Source organism: Rhinoraja longicauda, chromosome 18 (assembly GCF_053455715.1).
Source record: "Rhinoraja longicauda isolate Sanriku21f chromosome 18, sRhiLon1.1, whole genome shotgun sequence".
Classification (NCBI taxonomy): domain Eukaryota; kingdom Metazoa; phylum Chordata; class Chondrichthyes; order Rajiformes; family Arhynchobatidae; genus Rhinoraja; species Rhinoraja longicauda.
Genome location: NC_135970.1, coordinates 7,474,409 through 7,500,901, shown reverse-complemented (window position 1 = coordinate 7,500,901; position 26,493 = coordinate 7,474,409). Strand labels below are relative to the sequence as shown.

At 51.3% G+C, this 26,493-nt stretch overlaps 1 protein-coding gene across 4 annotated transcripts; it reads right to left on the bottom strand.

Annotated features, from left to right (window-relative positions):
• Positions 1 to 341: 341 nt before the first annotated feature.
• On the bottom strand, positions 342 to 26,493 carry LOC144602226 (complement C1q tumor necrosis factor-related protein 4-like). Of its 4 annotated transcripts, none has more exons than XM_078415058.1 (3): positions 26,285 to 26,493; positions 6,362 to 6,408; positions 342 to 6,271 (listed from the first exon to the last, which is right to left on the bottom strand). In XM_078415058.1, the coding sequence occupies exons 2-3, from the start codon at positions 6,401 to 6,403 to the stop codon at positions 5,336 to 5,338; spliced, it is 978 nt and encodes a 325-aa protein (XP_078271184.1). In that variant the 5' UTR covers positions 6,404 to 6,408; positions 26,285 to 26,493; the 3' UTR covers positions 342 to 5,335. The 4 variants fall into 4 exon arrangements, with proteins under 4 accessions (XP_078271184.1, XP_078271183.1, XP_078271181.1 ...); XM_078415057.1 differs by lacking the exon at positions 26,285 to 26,493 and adding an exon at positions 26,036 to 26,184; XM_078415055.1 differs by having other exon boundaries at positions 342 to 6,408.

The following is a 26,493-nucleotide window of genomic DNA, read 5'->3' as shown; positions in this document are numbered from 1 at the left end:
GTTGACACTTGGCCGGGCCATTAACCCGGGACCGTTCAGCATGGATAGACACACAATTCTGGAGTAACTCAGCGGGACCGGCAGCAACTCTGGAGAGAAGGAATGGGTGACGTTTCGGGTTTGGACTCCAGCATTTCGCGTCCATTTTCTGTGTAAATCAGCATCTGCAGGTGTAAAGCGTCAAATGCTGTGCCCACTTTATTCAACCTAAAGACAGTTTTCTGCCCAGACTCTGCGGGTAACGATGCTGCACTTAGAAAATGAAAATCAAAAACTAAACCGCGGATGCTGGAGATTGAAAGTAAACAGAGAAACACGCAACAGGTCAGGCAGTATCTGTGTAAAGAGAAAGTCGAGTCGAGTTTATTGTCGTGCACGCGCACATATACAATGAGAATCGTCACACAACACTAAACAAATCCCGCAAGACCGTGCAAAGAAAACGACAGCAAGACAGTTAATGTTTCAGGTCCATGTCCTTAAAGGTTGATTTTGTTTTAACGTTCTCAGCCTTAACTGTTTTTTGTTGCATTTGGAAGTTGCTTCCTTAATCTGGCACGGCGCTGCCTTATGTCTGTCTCTGACACAACGTGCTGGGGTAACTCAGCGGGACAGCCAGCATCTCTGGAGAGGGATGGATGGCGTTTCAAAGAAGGCTCTCGACCTGAAACGTCACCCATCTCCAGAGATGCTGTCTGTCCCGCTGAGCGACTCCAGAATTTTGTGTCTATGTCCGGTGTAAAGCGGCATCTGCCGTTGCTTCCTGCACATCTTGCCCGTGTGTATTGGGCCCTGCTTCAGAATGTTGCGCCGCCTTTCCACCACCTCATTCTCAGTGGCTCCTGTCAGCGCCGCTCTTCGAGGCGTGGAGTGAAGACAAATGTAGGTCCCTTACAGTCAGACACAGGTGAATTTATAATGGAAAACAAGGAAATTGCAGACCAGTTAAACAAGTACTTTGGGTCTGTCTTCACTAAGGAAGACACAAACAATCTCCCAGAAATAGTAAGGGACCGAGGATCTAATGGGAGGGAGGAACTGAAGGAAATTCACATTAATCAGGAAATGGTATCAGGTAAACTATTGGGACTGAAGGCTGATAAATCCCCAGGGCCTGATGGTCTGCATCCCAGAGTACTCAAAGAGGTGGTCCTAGAAATCGTGGATGCATTGGTGATCATTTGCAAATGTTCTCTTAACTCTGGATCAGTTCCTGTGGACTGGAGGGTAGCCAATGTAACTCCAGTTTTTAAGAAAGGGGGGAGAGAGAAAACGGGGAATTAGAGACCAGTTAGCCTTACATCGGTAGTAGGGAAATTGCTGGAGTCGATTATTAAAGATGAAATAGCAGCGCATTTGGAAAGCAGTGACGGGATTGGTTATAGTCAGCATGGATTTATGAAGGGGAAATCATGCCTGACTAATCTGGAAGTTTTTGAGGATGTAGCAAGTAGAATGGATGTAGCCAGTCGATGTGGTGTATCTGGATTTTCAAAAAGCCTTTGACAAGGTCCCACTCAATAGATTGGTGTGCAAAATTAGAGCACATGGTATTGAGGGTAGGGTATTGACATGGATAGAGAACTGGTTGGCAGACAGGAAGCAAAGAGTAGGAATTAATGGCTCCTTTTCAGAATGGCAGGCAGTGACTAGTGGGGTGCTACAAGGCTCGGTGCTGGGACCCCAGTTATTTACAATATATATTAGCGATTTAGACAAAGGAATTAATTGTAACATCTCCAAGTTTGTGGATGGCACAAAGCTGGGTGGCAGTGTGAGAAGCGAGGAGGATGCTATCAGGCTGCAGGGTGATTTGGATAGGTTGGATGAATGGGCAGATGCATGGCAGATGAAGTATAATGAGGATAAATGTGAGGTTATCCACTTTGGTGGCAAGAACAAGAAAGCAGATTATTATCTGAATGGTGTCAGATAAGGAAAAGGGGAGGTGCAACGAGACCTGGGTGTGCAAGTACAGAAGGCAGTGAAGAAAGCAAATGGCATGTTGGCCTTCATAGTGAAAGGATTTGAGTAGAGGAGCAAGAAGGTCCCACTGCAGATGTGCAGGGCCCTGGCGAGACCGCAGCTGGACTATTGTGTGCAGTTTTGGTCACCTAATTTGAGGAAGGACATTCTTGCTATTGAGGGGGTGCAGTGTAAGTGCAGTGTAAGTTCACCAGGTTAATTCCCAGGATGGCGGGACTGACATGTCTTGAAAGAATGGATCGACTGGGCTTGCATTCACTGGAATTTAGAAGGATGAGAGCGGATCTTATAGAAACATATTCAATTCTTAAGGGGTTTGACAGACTAGATGCAGGAAAAATGTCCCCGATGTTGGGGGAGTCCAGAACCAGGGGTCACAGTTTACGAATAAGGGGTAGGCCATTTAGGACTGAGATGAGGGCAGGTTGGGTGAGATGAGGCGATGCCTCTGGGTCACACGTTGATGGGCGGTGGCGCACTGCGTTGACTCGGGACGGTGCGCGGCGCAAATGGAATTAACAAAGATCTGACTTTGAAACTCCGGAGACATTTGTCAGCCCAGCGCCCACGGCTGAGGGCGGTGCCCCTGACACCAAGGATCACCTCCCCTGCCTCCGTGGCCTCGGATGACGATGGATGTCCCATCCCTTCGCCGGGAACTGTGATGTGGTCTTGCCGTTCCATTCCACCTGCCTTCTCGGACCGGCACCGAAAACTACTTCCCCATCCTCAAGATCAGTTTTGATCTGGCACCACAATCTGCAACTCTTCAACCCTTTAGTCGCACTTGCTTGCTTTAATCTTTAAGGGCCCACTCGGCCCTTCCATCCTTCTCTACCATTTCATCAGATTGTAGCTGACCCAATCTGACCTTCACCCCCCCCCCCTCCCCCGCGTGACCAAGTGTCTAACACTCTCACCCTAGAATGTATTCACTGACTCCACACCCACTCCCTGGGGGAGGGGAGACTCCAAACGTTCACCACACGGGAGAGACAGGATTCCGCATGTCTACTGATCTTATTGTGAAATTGTGCTCTTCGATCTAGATACTCTCGCAAGTGAAATCATCCTGTCAGTACCCATCCCATCTACCTCCCTCGGGTGTTTCAGTGAGTGTCTGTCCTCCCAAACTCCAATGGGAAAAAATGCCAGCCTGCGCCAGCGAGTCATGCCGGGAATCAACCCAATGTAGCTTCTCCGCACAGCTCCAATGCGAGCATATGTTGCTCAATATGGGGACCAGGCCCGGACGCAAAGCTCCGCCTGATCTTTCTGCAGCACCTTGTAAAGCTGCATCACTCTCTTATCCTCCATACTTATTGTAACAAGGCCAGCATCCCCCTGACTTTCCTAATCACCCGCGTTAACACTTTAGTCCCATGCACTCGGACTTCTGAATCTTATCGTACTCCGCACTTTGCAGTGTGACCCACTGAAGTAAATAATTCCCCTTTGGTTCTTCCTTACAAGGCGAGGGTTCCTCCCAATGTTGCCGCCTTTCCTCGTAGGTACATCAATAATCCCAGCCATTCGTTTATCTTTGACGCTCAATGGTCTCGCAGTTGGAGGGACCAAGCGGCGGGTCTGGCCCTGTGGGGAGAACTAACGTGTACTGAGTGGGGCAGCTGTTGGCTCAGACCCTGCATCTGTCTGCCGCCCAGCCTCGGCCTTCCCGCGGCGATACTGACGCTGCACTCGGCTGTCACCAGCAGTACATTGCCTCCATCGTCTTTCCCATTGATGAGGGGTCGTCTGAATCTTTTTTCCCCAAAGTAAGACAGTCTAGAACTAGAGGGCATATGTTTAAGGTGAGGAGCGAGAAACATCAAGATTGGAGGTTTCACGTGTCATTATCCGGAGCTGAGAATGGAACTGATTACCATTGAGTCACCAGCTAACCTGTCTGTTTCTCATGTCGCACCTCTGCCCGTGTTTTGCACCAATGGAAGAAAGACTGGCGTCCTACCGCCGGTGAGAGGATGGAGAGTCGCTGGAGAGTCGCTGCGCCACCCTGAACCACTGCGATCATCGGAATCAAAGCCCGAGGTTGCCGGGGGGCTGTGCACAGCCCGGGACCACGTTGGGCCAGAGCCGGTACCTCGTCGGCAAGGGCCGTGGAAGGCACCTTGGCCGTCCCACCACCAGCTGACCAGGCGATTCTGCACTGGCTGCTAATGCAAAATAGCGACAGATAGATGTGTTTCTTCAAGTGTCCCGCTCTCAGTTCACGCTGCTGCCCTACAGCTTCACGCCGGGTTCCATCCCGACCTCCGCTGCTGCTTGTGTGAAGTTTCCACCTTCTCCCCACGGCCGCGTTTCCCCGCCCTGCTCTGCCCTGCGCTCCGGTTTCCTCCCAATACCCCAGAAGTGTGGGTTTTCTACATTGTCACCAGTGTGTGCGTGGTGGGGTCTGAGGGGGAATTGGTTGTAATGTTAAAAAATGAAGAGTTTCAAATGGGTGGTTAGTGGGCGTGGTGGAGTGGGCGGGTGACGGGGCTGAAGTGTGTCTCGCTGTACCACCCCCCACCCCGCTGATTGAGGCATGGATTGTGAAGCTCCTGCTCCCATCCGCCTTTCGTTCTTCCCTCGCCCAGTCCACGAGAACAGTGGCTTGTAGGTTTGTATACACTGGAATTTACAAGGATGAGAGGGGATCTTATCGAAACGTATAAAATTATTAAGGGGTTGGACACGTTAGAGGCAGGAAACATGTTCCCAATGTTGGGAGAGTCCAGAACAAGGGGCCACAGTTTAAGAATAAGGGGCAGGCCATTTAGAACGGAGATGAGGAAAATCTTTTTCAGTCAGAGAGTTGTAAATCTGTGGAATTCTCTGCCTCAGAAGGCAGTGGAGGCCAATTCTCTGAATACATTCAAGAGAGAGCTAGATAGAGCTCTTAAGGATAGCAGAGTCAGGGGGTATGGGGAGAAGGCAGGAACGGGGTACTGATTGAGAATGATCAGCCATGATCACATTGAATGGCGGTGCTGGCTCGAAGGGCCGAATGGCCTCCTCCTGCACCTATTGTCTATTGTCTACAACAGAAGAGACACACTCCCTTCCCTCAGTAAATACCAGTGACAGCTGTCCGCCTGTATTAGTGCCGACACTAGCTGACGGCAGAGACATGTACACAGACAAGGGAACATCCAGGGGGAGGGGGAGGGGGAGGGGGAAGGGGAGGGAGGGGGAAGGGGAGGGAGGGGGAGAGGGAGGGGGGAGAGGGAGGGGGGAGAGGGAGGGGGAGAGGGAGGGGGAAGGGGAGGGAGGGGGAGGGGGAAGGGGAGGGAGGGGGAGGGGGAAGGGGAGGGGGAAGGGGAGGTGGGGCCGCCGTGTCCCGGGCAGGTCAGAGTCTGTTGGCGGCGTTGGCCGTGTCCTGGGCGGTCCCCGGGTAGACCAGGAAGCCGGTGAAGGTGATGTACTTGCCGTGGTTGCTGTAGGCGCCGTAGCCGTCGTGCTGGTAGCTGTAGAGCCAGACGCGGTCGCCCGGCCGCAACCACATCATCAGGCTCTGGCTCTGCACCTCCCGCTGCTCCGACTGCCCGTCGTCGTAGATCATGGCCTGCACCTCGTCCTCGTTCTTCATCAGCTTCACCGACATGGTCTTGTGGGGCAGCTTGCCCATGTTGAAGGCGAAGTAGTAGGCGCCGGCGGCGCGGCAGGTGAACACTCCCCGGGACGAGTTGAAGTCGCCGCCGATGTTGACCAGCTCGGTGTCGAAGGCCACAGGGTCGTGTCGGTAACGCTGCCCGCTGCTGCCCACCACGCTCTCTGTGCGGGCCACCGAGAAGGCGGAGCGGGGCGGGGGCGGGGGCGGCGGCGCCGGGGCGGGGGCGGCCTCGACCTCGGGGTCGGGGTAGACGAGGCAGCCGCTGAAGGTGGTGTAGGGGGCGGCGTCGCTGTACAGGGCGTACTCGGGGTGTCCATGGAGCCGCAGCCAGACGGTGTGGCCGCGGGACAGGCGCAACATGGCGCTCTGGCTGCGGCCTCGCCTCCCCGGGCCCCGCTGCTCGTCGTAGGCGATGGCCTGCACCTGGCTGCCGTCCTGCATCAGCATCACCGACAGCCCCTTGTCCGGCTGCTTGCCCACCGTGTAGGAGAAGTAGTAGGCGCCGGGCAGGCGGCAGGTGAACACGCCCCGGCGCCCATCCAAGTCCTGCCCGATGTTCACGTACACGCGGTCGAAGCTGACGGCCATCCGCGGGCCGCCCACCATGTTGTGGGTCCGCGCCGCAGAGAAGGCCGAGCGTGGCTCGTCTGCCAGCGCCGCCCACACGGCCACCTGTCCCAGCACGGCCACCTGTCCCAGCACGGCCACCTGTCCCAGCACGGCCATCTGTCCCAGCACGGCCACCTGTCCCAGCACGGCCACCTGTCCCAGCACGGCCAGCAACAGCGCGGCCCGGGCCCGCATCGTCCCTGCGGAAAACACGTCGGCGTTAGGGGGAGTGTGACAATAGACAATAGGTGCAGGAGGAGGCCATTCGGCCCTTCGAGCCAGCACCGCCATTCAATGTGATCATGGCTGATCATTCTCAATCAGTACCCCGTTCCTGCCTTCTCCCCATACCCCCTGACTCCGCTATCCTTAAGAGCTCTATCTAGCTCTCTCTTGAATGCATTCAGAGAATTGGCCTCCACTGCCTTCTGAAGCAGAGAATTCCACAGATTCACAACTCTGACTGAAAAAGTTTTTCCTCATCTCAGTTCTAAATGGCCTACCCCTTATTCTGTGGCCCCTTGTTCTGGACTCCCCCAACATTGGGAACATGTTTCCTGCCTCTAACGTGTCCAACACCTTAATAATCTTATACGTTTCGATAAGATCTCCTCTCATCCTTCTAAATTCCAGTGTATACAAGCCTAGTCGCTCCAGTCTTTCAACATATGATAGTCACGCCATTCTGGGAATTAACCTAGTAAACCTATGCTGCACGCCCTCAATAGCAAGAATATCCTTCCTCAAATTTGGAGACCAAAATTGCACACAGTACTCCAGGTGCGGTCTCACTAGGGCCCTGTACAACTGCAGAAGGACCTCTTTGCTCCTATACTCAACTCCTCTTGTTATGAAGGCCAACATTCCATTGGCTTTCTTCACTGCCTGCTGTACCTGCATGCTTCCTTTCAGTGACTGATGCACTAGGGCACCCAGATCTCGTTGTACGTCCCCTGTTCCTAACTTGACACCATTCAGATAATACTCTGCCTTCCTATTCTTACCACCAAAGTGGATAACCTCACTTATCCACATTAAACTGCATCTGCCATGCATCCGCCCACTCACACAACCTGTCCAAGTCACCCTGCAACCTCATAGCATCTTCCTCACAGTTCACACTACCACCCAGCTTTGTATCATCAGCAAATTTGCTAATGGTACTTTTAATCCCTTCATCCAAGTCATTAATGTATATTGTGAATAGCTGCGGTCCCAGCACCGAGCCTTGCGGTACCCCACTAGTTACTGCCTGCCATTCTGAAAGGGACCCATTTATCCCCACTGCTTTCTGTCAACCAATTTTCTATCCATGTCAGTACCCAACCTCCAATACCATGTGCTCTAATTTTGCCCACTTATCTCCTATGTGGGACCTTGTCAAATGCTTTCTGAAAGTCGAGGTACACCACATCCACCGGTTCTCCCCTGTCAATTTTCCTGGTTACATCCTCAAAGAATTCCAGAAGATTAGTCAAGCATGATTTCCCCTTCGTAAATCCATGCTGACTCGGAACAATCCTGTTACTACTATCCAAATGCTCCGCAATTTCATCTTTTATAATTGACTCCAGCATCTTCCCCACCACTGATGTGAGACTAACTGGTCTATAATTTCCCGTTTTCTCTCTCCCTCCTTTCTTAAAAAATGGGACAACATTAGCTACCCTCCAATCCACAGGAACTGATCCTGAATCTGTAGAACATTGGAAAATGATCACCAATGCATCCACAATTTCTAGCGCCACCTCCTTAAGTACTCTGGGATGCAGACCATCAGGCCCTGGGGATTTATCAGCCTTCAGTCCCATTAGTCTACGCAACACCATTTCCTGCCTAACGTGGATTTCCTTCAGTTCCTCCGTCACCCTAGGACCTCTGGCCACTAGAACATCTGGGAGATTGCTTGTATCTTCCTTAGTGAAGACAGATCCAAAGTACCGGTTCAACTCGTCTGCCATTTCCTTGTTTCCCCATAATAAATTCCCCCGCTTCTGTCTTCAAGGGACCCACATTTGCCTTGACTATTTTTGTCCTCTTAACATACCTAAAAAAGCTTTTACTAACCTCCTTTACATTATTGGCTAGTTTACCCTCGTACCTCATCTTTTCTCCCCGTATTGCCTTCTTAGTCATCTTCTGTTGCTCTTTAAAAGAGTCCCAATCCTCTGGCTTCCCACTCTTCTTTGCTTTGTTGTACTTCTGCTCTTTTATTTTTATGCTGTCCTTGACTTCCCTTGTCAGCCACGGGTGCCTCTTACTCCCCTTGGAATCTTTCCTCCTCTTGGGGATAAATTGATCCTGCAACTTCTGCATTATTCCCAGGAATACCTGCCATTGCTGTTTCACCATCTTCCCTGCTAGGGCCTCCTTCCAGTCAGATCTGGCCAGCTCCTGCCTTTCGCCTCTGTAATCCCCTTTGCTATATTGTAATACTGACACTTCCGATTTTCCCTTCTCCCTCTCAATTTGTGGAGGGGGGGGGGGGGGAGAGTGTGGAGCGGGCGGGGGGGGGGGGGGGGGGAGTGTGGAGCGGGCGGGGGGGGGGGAGTGTGGAGGGGGGGAGTGTGGAGCGGGCGGGGGGGGGGGAGTGTGGAGCGGGCGGGGGGGGGGGAGTGTGGAGCGGGCGGGGGGGGAGTGTGGAGCGGGCGGGGGGGGGAGTGTGGAGCGGGCGGGGGGGGAGTGTGGAGCGGGCGGGGGGGGAGTGTGGAGCGGGCGGGGGGGGGGGAGTGTGGAGCGGGCGGGGGGGGGGGAGTGTGGAACGGGCGGGGGGGAGTGTGGAACGGGCGGGGGGGGGGAATGTGGAGCGGGCGGGGGGGGAGTGTGGAGCGGGGGGGGGAATGTGGAGCGGGCGGGGAGGGGGAGTGTGGAGCGGGGGGGGGGAGTGTGGAGCGGGGGGGGGGGGGGACCGCGGCGGGGCGAGTGCGGGGGGGGGGGGGGTGGGGTATCCCGGGTGGAGCAGGGTGAGTGAGGTGGCCCCTGGGTGGGGGCGGGGGAGCCTGCTGGCGGAGTGAACGCGCAGGACAGTCACACCCCCAACCCATGAGGCCGCGTCCCATCCGGACACTGATGCTGTTCTCACGCCCGCCCGTCTCGCCACCCTAGTCCGGCTACAACTAACTACACGCTGGATCACCGACCCCTGCTGCCGCAAACTGCAGCTGCACATTAACCGGGGCTGCTCTTCCTTAATGCGGCGTCGGTGGGACATCGGTGAATCTCGGGGTCGCAGCATGGGCGGGGCGGCATGGGCGGGGGCGGCATGGGCGGCATGGGCGGGGCGGCATGGGCGGGGCGGCATGGGCGGGGGCGGCATGGGCGGGGGCGGCATGGGCGGGGGCGGCATGGGCGGGGCGGCATGGGCGGGGCGGCATGGGCGGGGGCGGCATGGGCGGGGGCGGCATGGGCGGGGCGGCATGGGCGGCATGGGCGGGGCGGCATGGGCGGGGCGGCATGGGCGGGGCGGCATGGGCGGGGGCGGCATGGGCGGGGCGGCATGGGCGGGGGCGGCATGGGCGGGGCGGCATGGGCGGGGGCGGCATGGGCGGGGCGGCATGGGCGGGGCGGCATGGGCGGGGGCGGCATGGGCGGGGTCGCCTGGGCGGGGGCGGCATGGGCGGGGCGGCATGGGCGGGGGCGGCATGGGCGGGGTCAGGAAGGGGGCGGATTCTTATCTCCGCTCCGCCTTTTGCTTTTTTGGGCCGGAAAGCTTCTCCCGGCTTGAACTGAGTGATTTTTCCGCCTGGGGGCGAATGCCCAAACCACAGCACCCTGGGCAATGCACCGCGATAAGTCCCAGTGCTCGTTCCCGAGGGAATCATTCACACGTCCCAGCTGGCAGCTCCGGAACGGATCAGATACATCAAGGACACTGGGAATCTGGATAAGAAACTGCGAGAGGCTTAACTCAGATATAGGAAACATCGTTAGACACGTGTGAGCAGCCGGCAAACTGGAGGATGGCTAATATTGTGGCTCTTTAAAAAGCACAGGAACAATAGTCCATTCAGCCGAACATCGGTGGGAGGACAAGTACTGGGGGACAAGATGCTGAGGGACAAGATGTACATGCATTTGGAAGGATAGGGGTTGATTGAGGATGGTGTTGTGCAAGGGAAATCATGGCTTACGAATTTGATTTGAGTTTTTGAAGAAATAATCAAGAGATTGATGAGAGCAGGGCCCTGGAATAGTTTACTTGGACCTCCGCAAGGTCTTTGACAAGGTTCCAAATTGGTAGACTGCTGTGGAAGGGTCGATCTCATGGGATGCAGGGAGACATAGCTAAGTGGATGGATAATCGGTTTCATTGTAGGAAGCAGAGGGTGATGATGGAAGCCTGTGACTAGTGGTGCGCCTCAGGGATTGATCATGGATGGACCCGTTGCTTTTTGCCTTCTATATCAACGATGTGGATGACAATCCACAAGCATGATATGCAAGTTCTCAAGTGGCACTAAAACAGGTGGTATTGTGGGGAGTGAATCTGGTTATCAAGAATTACAACATATTATTGTAAATAATTGAATAAATTCTTTTTGGTTAAAAAAAACCCCAATTACAGCGGGATCTTGCCCAGTTAGGCAAGTGGGCTGAGAAATGGCTAATGCAGTTTAATTCAACAAGGTGTTGCCTTTTTGGAAGTTGAACCAAAATAGACCTTTGCAGTAAATGCTGGGACCCTGGGGGGTGTTGCAGAGTAGACGGATATAGAAATACAACCACGTGGTTCACATGTGGATCGGCTCGTGAAGACGACTTTTTGCACAGTCTTTTTCCTGGGATTGGGGGAAATCAAGACCTAGAGAGCATAGGTTTACGGTGAGGGGGGGAAGGTTTAATAGAAACCTGAGCAGTAGCTTTTTTCACTCAGTGGATACATGGAACGAGATGCCAGGGTAAGTAATTGGGGCAGGTCCAATAACATATTTAAGTCATTTGGACAAATATGTAGGTGGGAAAGGTATAGAGGGATATCGGCCAAATGTGGCCAAAGTAGACCAGATTAGATGGAGCACATTGATGGGCATGGACAAGTTGGGCTAAAGAATCTGTTTCCATGCTGTATGAATCAATGCTGAAATAATGGTACTCAATACCCTGTCCACACCTCCTACACCAGCTTAGCTGCAGGCATATGTCATGGAATGGGAAGGAACACAGGACCCAGCGTCCCAATGCATAGAAGTGTGGTGTGGGAACCAGGGCCCATGAACCAGATTTTGAACTATTGGAATTTCTGAATCATTGATTATGTCGCAATAACTGTACTGCAGCATTGTTTTGTTAGTTGGACCATACCAACAGATTTGTTGCCTGACCCGCTGAGTTCTTCCTGCGCATTGTGCTTTTTTCAAGATTCCACACCTGTAGTTTCTTGAATTGACTAAGTTTGTTATTTGTAATTATTCCATCTTGATGACACCAATTTCCCCAATGACAATTGCTGCAGTGCTAATAGCAAAACACAAACTACTGGAGGAACTCAATGGGCCGAGCAGCATCTGTAGAGATCTGTAGAGAATGAACAGATGCCATTGAGTCAGAACCCTTCAGACTGATAGGTTGAGCAAAGATAGCTAGTTGAGAGAGGCAAGGGGTAAGAAGAGTGACAAGAGCTGGCAAATAATAGGCGGATTGATGGGTGAGTTGGGTGGGAAAGAGAAGGTGTAGTAACCAAAGGTGAGGTGATAACTGGAGAAGACTTGGGTGCAAATGGTGGACTCTGATAGAACTTGAGGAGTGAAATGTGGAACCAGAGGGCGGGCTGGTCTGTAGAGGGAATAGGGTGGAGGGGAGTAAAATGGGAGGTCTCAATTTGGGAGGGGTGCAAGTTGAGCAGACAGAGGTGGAGAATGGAACAGAGTGATGGGAGTGTGGGCAATTGGAAAGAAAGACGTTTCCCGGATGTTGATGAGGAGCGTATTATCTGAAATCAGACAAGTCAATGTTCATGCCAATCGTCTGCTCCCTTTTTTTTCCCACTTATCGTCTCCAGCCTCCGTTAGTATCTCTGTCCATCTCTTCCCACTGGACTCATCTGCCAGTTACCCACTAGGTTCACCCATCACTTGCTCGTTCTTATCCCACTCCTTTCCCTCATCTGTCTCTACCTGCAACTCCACTGTACTCCCATCAGTCTAAAGAAGGGCATCGACTCTAAACATAGTCTGTACATTTCCCTCCACAGATGCTGCCTGACCGCTGAATTCCTCCAGAAGTTTGGTATTTGCTCGGGATTCCAGCATCTGCAGCCCCGGCAGCACCGACAAGTGTAGAAACAAAGAATTGCAGATGCTGGGTAATACACAACAGGACACAAAGTGCTTGGAACAACTCAGCAGATCAGGCAGTATCTCTGGAGAACATGTGTAGGAAGGATCTGCAGATGCTGGTTTACACCGAGGATGGACATAAAATGCTGGAGTAACTTGGGAGGACAGGCAGTGTCTCTGGATAGAAGGAATGGGTGACGTTTCAGGTCATAGAAACATAGAAACATAGAAAATGGGTGCAGGAGGAGGCCATTCGGCCCTTTGAGCCAGCACCGCCATTCATTGTGATCATGGCTGACTTCTCCCCATATCCCTTGATTCCACTAGCCCCATGAGCTCTAACTCTCTCTTAAATCCATCCAGTGATTTGGCTTCCACTGCCCTCTGTGGCAGAGATTTCCACAAATTCACAACTCTCTGGGTGAAAAAGATGCTTCTCACCTCAGTTTTAAATGGCCTCCCCTTAAATGGACTCGCCCAACATTGGGAACATTTTTCCTGCATCTAGCTTGTCTACAATTTTATATGTCTCTATAAGATCCCCTCTCATCCTTCTAAACTCCAGTGAATATAAGCCTAGTGTTTTCAATCTTTCCTCGTATGACAGTCCCGCCATCCCAGGTATCAATCTCGTGAACCAACGCTGCATTGCCTCAATTACAAGGATGTCCTTCCTCAAATTGGGAGATTAAAACTGTACACAATACTCCAGATGTGGTCTTACCAGGGCCATATACAACTGCAGAAGAACCTCTTTACTCCTAATAATATATTCCTTTATTCGCCCCACACCGGGGAAATTTACAGTGTAAATCCTACACTGAAATCCTCCCGTTATGAAGGCCAACATGCCATTAGCTTCATTCAGGTCGAGATTCAGTAGTTCAGCACTGCTCTCTGGTTGTGGTAGGATGATTCAGTTGCCTGATAACAGCTGGGCAACTGTCGAGACTGAAGAATGACGTTCTGAGGAAGGGTCTCCACCCAAACGTTTGTCGGCACTGGCCCTGCACTCACTGGAGTTTAGAAGAATGAGGAGGGACCTCATTGAAACATGCAGAATAGTGAAAGGCTTGGATAGAGTGAATGTGGAGAGGTTTCCACTCGTGGTTTCCACTCGTGGGAGAATCTAGGACTAGAGGTCATAGCCTCAGAATTGTAGGACGTTCTTTTAGGAGGTAGATGAGGAGGAATTTGGCTAGAGAAATTTGTGGAATTCTTTGTCACAGAAGGCTGTGGAGGCTAAGGCAATGGATATATTTAAGTAGAGATAGATAGATTCTTGATTCGTACAGGTGTCAGAGGTTATGGGGGAGAAGGCAGGAGAATGGGATTAGGAGGGAGAGATAGATCAGCCATGATTGAATGGCGGAGTAAACTTGACGAGGCGAATGGCCTAATTCTGCTCCTATCAGTTATGATCTGATCTATCTCAGGTGAGCCGCCCTACCCTTGTTGAATCAGCCCCCCACCCCCTCCCTGGGGTCAGGCACCGGGTGTAACCTCGGCTGCTCGGGCTGGACTCGAACCCGCAGCTGCCTTTACTGAACATAACCTCTCCCCTATAAAGCGACGCAAGGAAGCCTTCGGCAAGGTCAGTGCGCACTCAGAGTGAAGCCTCTGCATGATTCCAACTGGACCCAGCGAGAGGTTCCTGAGTTAGCGCCAGTCTGGCTCTGACTTGCAATTGGGCCGTGGAATGGCTATTATTCCTGGGGTAGGATCGCCCTGGATCTCAGCCGGTCCCTCGCTGATTGGTGCAGGGTTTGAAGGGGCCCTCGGATGAGAAAGTGCATCGATCGAACTGGAATGTATGATGCTTGCCCGTACCACAGGCCCACGTCCCCTGATCTGCCCCGCACGAGTCAAGTCCATTTGCAACTCCTCGACAAACGCAGCAGTCCTTGCCTGCATGCGGAGAGACTTTGGGATCAAAACAATATCCAGGCATTGGCTGTAAGTGGCAAGCAGCATTTGTGTCACAAAAGCGCCAGCAAACAACCACCTGAAACAATAAAGAATCAGGCCACCCACCCTCAACATTCAACGACTTTACCATTGGCAGGTCCCGCACCACCAACACCCTGGCATCGCCATTAACCAGAGACTCACTGGACCAGCAGTAGAGACAGTGGCTACAAGAACAGGTCCAATACTCCAGATGTGGTCTACAAGAACACGGCTGAGCACTCCGCCACATGACTCGCCAACTAACCCTACAACCTCTCCACAGTCTACAACACATACCAGGGTGAAGCACATTCCACTTGCCTGGATTAACACAACTCCAACAAATATAACCAGCACCATCCAGGACAAATCAGGAGCACATCATTGCCACCCATCCAACACTCTCTGAGTTGAAGGGTGTCGTTAGGAAGGTTCTGGAGGCTGTATCAGTGGTATAACCCTCCCCTAGGTGGGGTATGACAGACATTACTCCTGACAGACTGCTTGGAACAATTGGAGCTGCTGTTGGACTCACGACAGGGCATCGGGGATGTGGAGAATACAACAGACAGAGCATCTAGTGAGCTGGCCACTCTGTAGGTAGGGGAAGAGTGGAGATGGATGTCCACCAGTAAAGGTAGACAGGTGGCGCATGGGTCCCCTGTGCTCATTGAGTTATACAGTGCAGAAACAAGCCGTTTTGCCCAAATTCCACCGTCAAAGGAATGTTTAACTGTCATGTGTCCGACATCAGTCCATCCAATCTCTCCATATAACAAGCCTTCCAATCCTGGTGACATCCGTGTGAATCTGATCCACACCCTCTCTAGCTTAATCCCATCCTTCCTAAAGCTTGGTGACTAGAACTTTATGCAACACTCTAAGTGCAGCTAACCAATAATTTGTACAACTATTGCATGATATCCTAACTTCTCTATTCAATGCCTTGGCCATTGAAGGCAAGTATACGATATACTTTCTTCGCCACTCTGCAACCTATTTCATGTTGGATCCCTTGGGAGAGATAACCTGCCAGGGCAAAAACATCAGCAACGTTCCAGTTTGTGGCAGCACAATGGGTGTTGCTGTACAGAACGGTACGGGAGAGAGCGTGAAAATAGATTCTATAGTAATAGTGAATAGGGGACAGATAGGCATTTCTATGGCCGCAAAACAGCCTCCAGCATGGTGTTTTGCCTCCATGGTGTTAGAGTCAGGATGTCTCAAAGTGGCTGCAGGATAATTCGAAGGGGGAGGGTGAACAGCTAGAAGTCGTAGTACATGTGGGTACCAATGACAGAGGTACACGAAGGGATGAGGTCCTGCAACATGAGTTTACGGAATGATTTAGATTTAGAGATACAGCGCAGAAACAGGCCCTTCGGCCCACCGGGTCTGCGCCGCCCAGCGATCCCCGCACACTAACACTACCCTACACCCACTAGGGACAATTTTTACATTTGCCCAGCCAATTAACCTACAAACCTGCACGTCTTTGGAGTGTGGAAGGAAACCGAAGATCTCGGAGAAAACCCACGCAGGTCACGGGGAGAACGTACAAACTCCGTACAGACGGCGCCCGTAGTCAGGATCGAATCTGAGTCTCCGGCGCTGTATTCGCTGTAAGGCAGCAACTCTACCGCTGCGCCACCGTGCCACCATAACGATGACACAACGGATTAAAGAGCAGAACCTCAAAGGCATGGAATACCTCAATTGCAACTTTTAAGGTTCTGAGCTGGTGAGTGTAGGAATGGAAAGGTCCGTCAGATGAATGTGTGGCTAAAGGGATGGTGCAACAAGATGGGCTTTGGGTTCCTGGGTCATTGGGACCCTTTCTGGGGAAGTTGGGACCAGTTGCACCTTAACCAGAATGGGAGCAGTATCCTTGCTGGGTGGTTTGAAGCATTGTTGGGGAAGGTTAAACTGTGCTGCCAGAGGTCAGATGGAGTGGTGCCACTACTTAGAGAAGATTAAATTGATAAGTCCTCTGAGCAGAAGAAGCCAGTAAGTACACATCAAAAGATTAGGGTCCATAGGACCCTGGACAAGTTGGTTCAGTAAGAGGAGATAGTGATGGTAGGGGTTGTTTAGAGATTGAAGCATATGATTTGTACAGCTCCACATGAGTCAGTGCTGGGACCAATGCTGTTGGGCATATAAATGAATGACTTGGATGTGGATATGGGAGGCATAATCAGTAACTGCTGGTGACAGCAAGATTGGCAGAGTTGTTTATGGTGTGGAAGGTAGTCTTAGGCGGCAAGGTGGCGCAGCGGTAGAGTTGCTGCCTTACAGTGCTTGCAGTGCCCGAGACCCGGGTTCGATCCCGACCATGGGTCGTGTTTGTACGGAGTTTGTACATTCTCCCCGTGACTGCGTGGGTTTTCTCAGAGATCTTCGGTTTCCTCCCACACTCCAAAGACGTACAGGTATGTAGGTAATATATTTTTTTAGAGATACAGCGCGGAAACAGGCCCTTCGGCGGACCGGGTCCGCGCCGCCCAGCGATCCCCGGTAAATGTAAATGTAAAAATTGTCCCTAGTGTGTGTAGGGTAGTGTTAATGTGCGGGGATCGCTGGTCGGCGCGGACCCAGTGGGCCAAAGGGCCTGTTTCCGCGCTGTATCTCTAAAACTGAAAAAAACTAAAATTAGGCTGCAGAGCGATATTGGTGTGTTGGTGACATGGGCTGAAAAATGGTAGGTAGAGTTTAATCCAGACAAATGGCTGATGCTTTTTGTGAGTAATGAGGCTAGGACATACAATGTGAATGCATAAATCTTAGCAAATAGTGCGGGGCAGAGGGACCTAGGAGTAAAAGTCCACAAGATCCTTGCAGATGGCAGGACAGTAGATTGCATAGTCACGAAGCACGGGATAGTGGCTTCATTAGCCAGGCCTTTGAATACAGAAGTAGGGAGGCTATGCTCCAACTTTATAAAACCTTAGTTAGACCTCAGCTGAAACCGGTCACCACAATTTCAGATGAATGTTTTAGCACTGGAAAGGTTCACCTGGATGTTGGCTGGGATGGAGTTTTTCAGTTGTGAAGAGAGAATGGAGAGCCTAGGTCAGTTCTGCCTGGAGCGGCGGAGATGATTGACGTACATAAAAGCATGAGGAATGTAGATAGGATAGACTGCAAGAAACTCTTCCCCTTTCAGAGGTAGATAACACGAGAGGACATCGACAGAACCATGGAGTCCTATAGCACAGAGCCAGTCCCCTCGGCCCATGCCAAGCAAGATGCTATGTCTAAGCTCGTCCCATTTGCCTGGATCTGGCCCAGATCCTAAATCTTTCCTATCCATGTAAATGTCCAAGAGTCTTTTATATGCCATTATCGTACTTGCCTTAACTTCCTAAATATTGATAGCATTCAGTGTTATCAATTCAAAAAATCATGCAGAAAAAGTTGTCCCTCAGGATTCCATTAAATCGTGCCCCTCTTACCTTAAACCTATATCATCTGGTTCTTGATTTCCCTAACCTGGGGTAAAAGACTGTGCATTCATCCTATTTATTCCATTTAGGGTAAAGAGAAGGGATTATTTGGGGAATCTGAGGGAGATCTTTTTAACCAGAGAGTGGTGAGTACCTGGAATACAGTGCCGGAGAAAGGGGGTGGAAGGTGGGTCATTGACAGCATCTAAGAAGCATTGGAATGAGCACGAGTTAAGTTGACATAACGAGCTATAGAGGGCTATGGACCAAATGCCAGGTGGTGATGGGCGTCCACAGGTTGGCATGGGTGAGTTGGGCCAAATGACTTGTTTCCATGCTGTATGATTTTTTGCCTTGATGATACCGAGTCATAAATGCAGTGTTAAATATCTCAAATTACATACGAAGATAGACACAAAATGCTGGAGTAACTCAGCTGGACAGGCAACATCTCTAGAGAGAAGGAATGGGTGACGTTTTGGGTCGAGACCCTTCTTCAGACTGATGTCAGGGGAGAGGGAGATACATAGATAAGGAAGTGTAAGGCATGAAAATAGGTCAAAGGGAATGGAGATCTAGGAAAATGTGGAATAGATTGTTAGCTGGGAGAAGATAACAACAAACCAAACAGATAAAATGTAGTCAGAGACAGTAAGACTGGTTGGAGAACTGGGAAGGGGGAGGGATGGAGAGAGAGGGGGAAAGCAAGGGTTACTTGAATTTGGAGAAGTCAATGTTCATACCGGTGGGGTGTAAGCTGCAAGCAAAATATGAGGTGCTGTTCCTCCAATTTCTGTCCTGGGCATCACTCTGACAATGGAGGAGGCCCTGGACAGAAAAGTCAATGTGGGAATAGGAGGGGGAGTTAAAGTGTTTAGCAACTGGAAGATCGGGTAGGTTTAGGTGGATTGAGCGGAGGTGTTCAGCGAAACGATCGCCAAGCCTGCGCTTAGTCTCATCGATTACATATTACAAATTACGTATGTTGTGCAGCCTCGAAAGCCAGGATTTCTATCATCTAAAAGGGCAAGGAAGGCAAAAGGATGGTAATATCATCACCCTGGCAGTTTTCGTCTAAGGTACACACAATCCTGACTTGGAAATGTTCAAATTTCAACATCACACAGTGTAAAATCTGAGATTCTGTCCATAACCATAACGTTGGACCATCTTCACCAGAAAGACTGCTGCAGTTCAAGACACTGACTCACCACCCTCTCAAGGGCAATTAGTGATGGGCAATAAATGCTGCTCTTGCCAGAGAGGTCCATATTAAAAAAAGAACAAACGAGAGCTATCACTGAACTGTTTATGGATTTATGCTGAGTAATCCATTGATCACAATGTGATCACTGGGCTTTTGGTATCAATTATCATTTTGTTGCTATCTCATCAAACCATGCCCACAAATCGTGTAATTATTGTGTTGTAGCTCTCAATTCATCATCAGCTGCTTGATTATTGAGTTCAATCTTTATTTCGTTACAATATGTGTGAGACTTAATTATCACTTGATGCTTTCCTAGCTATATTAAGTTTAATTATTACACCAACACATCTACACGTAATGAATTTAATCCTCTAAAATTTCACAAGGTCCTTCACGGAAATGATATGAAAAAATCACTGAGCCAAATAGGGAGAATTTAAGTGTAAGAAGGAACTGCAGATGCTGGTTTAAACTGAAGATAGACACAAAAAGCTGGAGTAACTCAGCGGGACAGGCAGCATCTCTGGAGAGAAGGAATGGGTGACCTTTTGGGTTGAGACCCTTCTTCAGACGGAAGATGGGTCTCGACCCGAAACGTCACCCATTCCTTCTCTCCAGAGATGCTGCCTGTCCCGCTGAGTTACTCCAGCTTTCTTGTGTCTATCTTAGGGAGAGATTAATTCACAAAATGCTGGAGTAACTCAGCAGGTCAGGCAGCATCTCGGGAGAGAAGGAATGGGTGAGGTTTCGGGTCGAGACCCTTCTTCAGACTGATGTCAGGGGGGCGGAGCCCGCCCCCCTGACATCAGTCTGAAGAAGGGTCTCAACCTGAAACCTCACCCATTCCTTCTCTCCCGAGATGCTGCCTGACCTGCTGAGTTACTCCAGCATTTTGTGAATAAATCGATTTGTACCAGCATCTGCAGTTATTTTCTTATACTACTTAGGGAGAGGTTAAGGCAGGTTGCCATAAGTTTGCACAATAAGATAACTTGGAAGGCGTGTCTTAATGGAGGAGATACCGCTGGATATGTACTCAGTTCCCGAGCGAAGGCAGTTTTCTGACTGGTTGCATCATGGTCTGGTTTGGCAATTCCAATGCACAGGAATGTGAGAGGCTGCAGAGAGTGATGGCCTCAGTCCCACCAAACATGGGAACAACCCTTCCCACCATTGAAAGCATCCACATCAGGCACTGCCTCATGAAGGTGGCATTTATCATCAAGGATCCCCACCATTCGGGCCATGCCCTCTTCTCACTGCCACTATCAGGCACAGGTACAGGATCCTCAAGTCCTACACCACCAGGTTCAGGAGCAACTACATTCCTACAACCATCAAGTTCTTGAACCGGCCTACACAATCCTAATCCTGTCATGGCTAAGCACTATGGCCCACCTCATGCACTACCATAGACTTATGTTAGAATAGTGTTTGTTTCTTTTCACTGCCTTATAGAATATGTGTTATTTAGGTATAATTTATTCCTTATGCGTTGTCTTACTTTATGTAACTGTGATGCTGCTGTAAGCAAATTTTTCATAGTACTCGTACCTCAGATAGATTTAGGTGGGGGAGTGGGAGACTGGAGGTAATGTGGATACTGAGTAAGATAAAGAAATTGGGCAGATTGAACCACTTAGCAGGAAGGGAGGTGGAAAGTGGAGACAGAGGCTGGAAGGTGATAAGAGGAATCAGATGATGATGGGAAGATGGAACCAGACGGGGGAAGGGTAGGTAGGGAAGGTCAGGGGAGAGGAGACCTAGGTGGATCAGTGTTGGTGATGAACAGAATTATAGAAGGAAAAAATGAACAAAAGGAGAGAGACTCTGGGTGGAAGTGGGAGTGGAAAAGGTACACGGGGTGTGTGAGTTACGTGAAATAAGAAAATTAATTATCCATGGCATTGAGTTTAGGTTATAGTAGTGTTTGTCCTTTCTGTGTCTAGGGGAAGGCCAAGCACTGACAATTTGATTTGGGAATGGGAAAGGGAGTTGTTCCACTGCTGTTATGTTTTAACAATTTCGATGAGAATGTAGTTGGAACAGTTATAGACAATAGGTGCAGGAGTAGGCCATTCGGCACCTCGGGCCAGCACCGCCATTCAATGTGATCATGGCTGATCATTCTCAATCATTATCCCGTTCCTGCCTTCCCCCCATACCCCCTGACTCCGCCATCCTTAAGAGCTCTATCTAGCTCTCTCTTGAATGCATTCAGAGAATTGGCCTCCACTGCCTTCTGAGGCAGAGAATTCCACAAGTTAGTCTGCTTGTGGGTGACACTAACATTGGTGATCTAGTGGGCAGTGACGAAGGTTATTTAAGGATCTAGAACAATTGGGAAATTGGGCCAAGGAATCGCAGGTGGGATTTAACTGGGCCAAATGCGAAGAGTTGCATTTTGAGATAGGAAGTATGATTGGCAGACATTTGAGGGACCACTTGATAATACTAGATATACACACACTATACATGATAATAAATATACATTCTACTAATCTATAAAGAGTGATAATTTATATATGGCTAACTAAGGAAAATAAGGAAGATGGTAAATTTGAAGAAAAGGGTATGCAGACCTGGGAGGGGTGTATTAGGTCAGTGTTATACAGCACAGAACAGGAGCTTTGGCCTAACGTCCATGCCGGCAAAGCTGCCTACCAAAGCTAGTCCCATTTGCCTCCATTTGCCATATATCCCTCTCGATCCGAGTACCTGTCCAAATTCTTTAAAATGTTGTAATTGCACCCACATCTACCACTTCCTCAGGCAGCTCATTCGACCACTGTGTAAACATGTTGCCCCTCAAATTCCTTTTAAATGTTTCCCCTCTCAACTTAAACCTTTGCCCTCTACTTCTTGACTCCCTACCCTGGGAAAATGCCTGTTTCCATTTACCTTACTTATTCCCCACGATTCTACACCCATTATATAAGTCTCAGTCTCCTATACTCCGGCCTCTGCCCTGGACTCTGAGGGCTGCTTTCTCTGGCCAGTATATCAACTGACCTGACCTCTGGTGAGGGAAGAGCCTTTGTAATGTAGGATTCCCAGGGTATGACTATGCCAAGTTTAACAAGGCTTATGTGGAGTGACATTGCCAGGCCTGAAATTGATACCCACACTGATTCTGGTCATAGTGTGGCAAAAAAACAACCGGGCCCTTCAGTCTACCGCATCCATGCAAACCATTTTGCGTATCTACACTGGTTGGCTGTCCGACTTCAGTGTCAGGTTTCTGAAGAGGTGTGGAGTCGCAAAAGACTGGTTTATGGAGGAAGATTTTGGTTATTTGATGCAATGAATCAGATGGAATTTTGCAAGAGTCCACTCTTTGCTAATTGGTCATCAGAACAACCACGATGTTTTTAAAAATCATATCATTCAATCCCTTAATTAAAATTCTCCATCTGCCATGCCGAGATTGGAGCTCGCCCCATGGGATTTATAGCTAGGGTCCTACTTTACTGATTTAATCACTCCACTGCTCACCCCTACATGCCCTTGGCCCATTAACCCTCACATGGAGCAACCCGTTACATCTACTCCTCCAAGTACGGGAAATAAAACATAACCCTGCACCGTTAATCCCCAAGCACATCCTTGCCAATGAAGCGAGCTCCAGGTCCTGTCACTGTGACAGCAAATCTGGTGGCTAATTTACTCCCACAACAGCAATGTGATGATGAGTGGATAATGTCTTTGTGACACTGACTGTGATTTGAAAGCCTCACACCAGAGACTTTGGTGCTGACTGTCAGTGCTGCGTTTTCACAAGTAGCTGCTTTTCAGCTGGCATGTTAAACTGGAGCTTCCTCTCCTCCCCTCTCCTCTCACACTGAGAGCAACTGGGAAAGAGCAGCAGACTCTGTGTTCACACCAGCAGTTACACTAAAAAGAAAATATATATATAAAAACAGGACATCTATCGCCATGGTGGAAACCGGAAAAAAAACCCCAGCAGACGCTGGAAATCTGAAACAAAATAATTAAATTCAACCTGATATTTAACTCCATTGATGCTGTCTGACCTGCTGAATGTTTCTCTCTACCCCCCCTTCTCTCTACACCCCCCCCCCCCTCCACCTCTACCCCACCCCCCTGCATTATCTTCCTGGGGGGGGAGACAGACTGGAAATCTGTATTGCTATCTACAGTCAAGGCGGCTGCAATGCTTTGAGACACCATGTTATATGATGAAATTGCGGCACAATTCTCTCCTCTCCATTCTTTCACTGCTAATCTGCAGCACAGACCTCCAACCGTCCACTTGCTCATACTAGCTTTTTGAAAAAGCCTTCCAGTTCAGTCCTTCTCCCACTCTCCCAGACACCTATGTACGTTGTTGTCTGTTCAGTCTCGCTGTCTGGTGTACTCTCTCTGCTCGTACATTGTCGGGACTGGTACACTCTCCTCGCCTGATGTACACTCTCTCTGCTGGTGCACTAACTGCGTCTGGTACATTCTCTGCTGGTGCAGTAACTGGGTCTGGTACACTCTCTCTGCTGGTGTAGTAACTGGGTCTGGTACACTCTCTGCTGGTGCAGTAACTGGGTCTGGTACTCTCTGCTGGTGCAGTAACTGGGTCTGGTACATTCTCTGCTGGTGCAGTAACTGGGTCTGGTACACTCTCTGCTGGTGCAGTAACTGGGTCTGGTACTCTGTACTGGTGCAGTAACTGGGTCTGGTACTCTCTGCTGGTGCAGTAACTGGGTCTCGGACACTCTCCGTCAGATGCACTCGCTCCACCTGGTGCACTGTGCGAGTCTGATTTGCTCTGCTGGCCTAATGTGTTCCAGTGTACTCTCTCTGCTGGTGTGATATCTCAGTCAGATGGGCTCTGTTGATCTGCTGCTTCCTCCCATGTGCTCTCCTCCCACCCGTGGCCTCCCGCTGGTCTGATGCCAGCGCTTGTGGGAGCCCTGGCTCCCTCCACAATTGGCACCTGCTCCTCGCTTTCGCTGGTTCCCCTGGTGTCATCAGTGAGCGAGGTAATCTCCCCGGAGCAAGCCCAGCCGAGTGGCCGCTGCTGCACCCGACAGGGATGTCGAGACTCAGAGGGCAGCTGGCCCAGGAAGCAGCGACCTGAGCAGTCAGCATCTGCCTTTGGTTGGTCCCGTCTCGCAGACACAGCTCAACCAACAGCCTGAAATCTCTCTGGAGCGTAGCGAGCCCGGGAAGCTGGCAACGGCCCCCCTCTACCCCCCCCCTCTCTCTACCCCCCCCCTCTGTACCCCCTCTCTCTCTACCCCCCTCTACCGCCCCCCTACCCCCCCCCCATCTCTACCCCACCCCTCTATACCCCCTCTCTCCCCCTCCCCCTCTCTCTACCCCCCCTTCTCTCTACACCCCCCTCTCTCTACCCCCCCTTCTCTCTACACCCCCCCTCCACCTCTACCCCACCCCCACACCGAGCCGGGGTGGGCAGAGCTCTGAGACAAGGTTCCACCGGAGGAAGCCCCCGTGGCTGCTGAGAGCTTGATGGGGCAGTTTAACACAACACGGACAGATACTTGGAGCCAGAGAGAGAGGCGGGGGCGGGGGGATGCAGGTCGAGAGGGGGGGGGGGGGAGACCCGGATGGAGGTCAGGGCAAAGGTGGAGACGGTGGGGGTAGATATCGCGGGGGTCGGGACATAGGTCTTCTCTCCAGTCCAGGCCGATACGGTACGTCAAGTCAAGTCAAGTCAATTTTATTTGTATAGCACATTTAAAAACAACGTGGATGTTCCAAACCTCCAGCCTGCCCCAGCAGTGGCTACAACGTGCCCTTCAATGATCAAAGCAAGGAGGAGGATTTTCCACAACAACAAGCAAGGTGTGCAGAATATAAAGAAAACCGCCAAACAGCAGCACCGGGCCTGTTTGAACCTTGGATTGAAAGGATCGTGTTTCCTCCTCCCTTCATGTGCCGGCTGCTTTAACAAAAGACCAACTGTTACAATCGACAGCCTGTGATGTTTGTGAGAGGCAGAACGGAGACAACAGGGAGCCCCGGGGAGAGAGATCATCCAGACCTTCAGCAGCTCGCTGCGGGGTAGACCGGTGGATCGAAGGTAGAGGTTGTGGAGATAGTGGGGGTGCAGCGACCATGAACAAGGACATCAGGAACGGGCTTCGGACAAGGGGAGGGGAGGGGAGGGGTGGAGAAAGGAAAGGGGAGAGGTGGGGACAAAGGGTTGAATGAAAACCGAGGGAGAGGAAAATACAGAGAATGCAGAAGGAGAAAGGAAAAGAGGGACTGAGTTTGGTCCCATCCGGACACCCTGTGCAGGTTCCATCTCTCCCCTGTGCAGGACGGAACATGAAAGCAAGTTGCCGTGGTGAGCGGGGCAGGGATGTAGAGGGGGGACGAGAGGGGGGACGAGAGGGGGGACGGCGAGAGGGGGGGGGACGAGAGGGGGGGGGGACGAGAGGGGGGGGGGACGAGAGGGGGGGGGGGAACGAGAGGGGGGGACGAGAGGGGGGACGAGAGGGGGGACGAGAGGGAGATAATGGGGCGGTGGGAGAAGGAAGTCACACATGGTACCCTACAGCTCCCCACTTGCCACCCGAACCATGTTGTGCCCAGCTGGTTGGACTCGTTGTTAAACGCGGATGGTGCCGTTCTCCCCTCAGATCTGGGGGTGGGGGGGAGGGTTTCTGGGTTTAGAGAGGGGCTGACACCGTTTACACCCCTGGATCCATCCCTGGCAGCCTGGCTACACGTATACCCCCGCCCCCCAACACCCTCCCCCGGCCTCGCTGCCCTTGTCACTGCACACGGGACAGACACAAACATATGTAATTCCCATCAATGGAAGGCAGCTGCCCACCGCGATGTGAATCCATCCACAACAGAGACGCTCTGGGTTACAGCGACAGAGACTTGAGCGGATGGTGCCGGACCTGTGCTCCGTGATAGAGCCGGAGTGCTGGCCTGCCAGCGAGCGCCTGCCTCTTACCTGGGTGTCTCCGGGTGAGTGGAGTCTCGGTGTGGCCCGGTGTGCCGCCCAGGTGTGGGAGAGGGGGGCAAGCGTTGACCAGTGGCGGGCGAGGAAGCGCTGTGCTGCTGAGGCGCTGGCTGGCTGCTGGGTGAGTGGATGCGGCAGGGGCGGAGTGCCGGGTGGGGGTGGGGGGGGAGAGGGGGAGAGGGGGGAGAGACTGCGATCAACAACGGGGGGGGGACGGAATCAGCGACAGAACTGCCTTACCGACCGATCACCAACCACCAGACCCTGGTTTATTCCACACCTGGGACGTGTCCGTATGCACGCCTTCCGTATACAAGCCCAAGGAGCACTAATCGTCAGCAGCTGGTAACCCAGAGAGGAGAGGTGTGTGTACCTAGCACCGGTGTGCGGGACCGATCACCTCTCAATCCGAACTGTGTGCACATGCGATGTGCGGAAAGCCTGTTTTA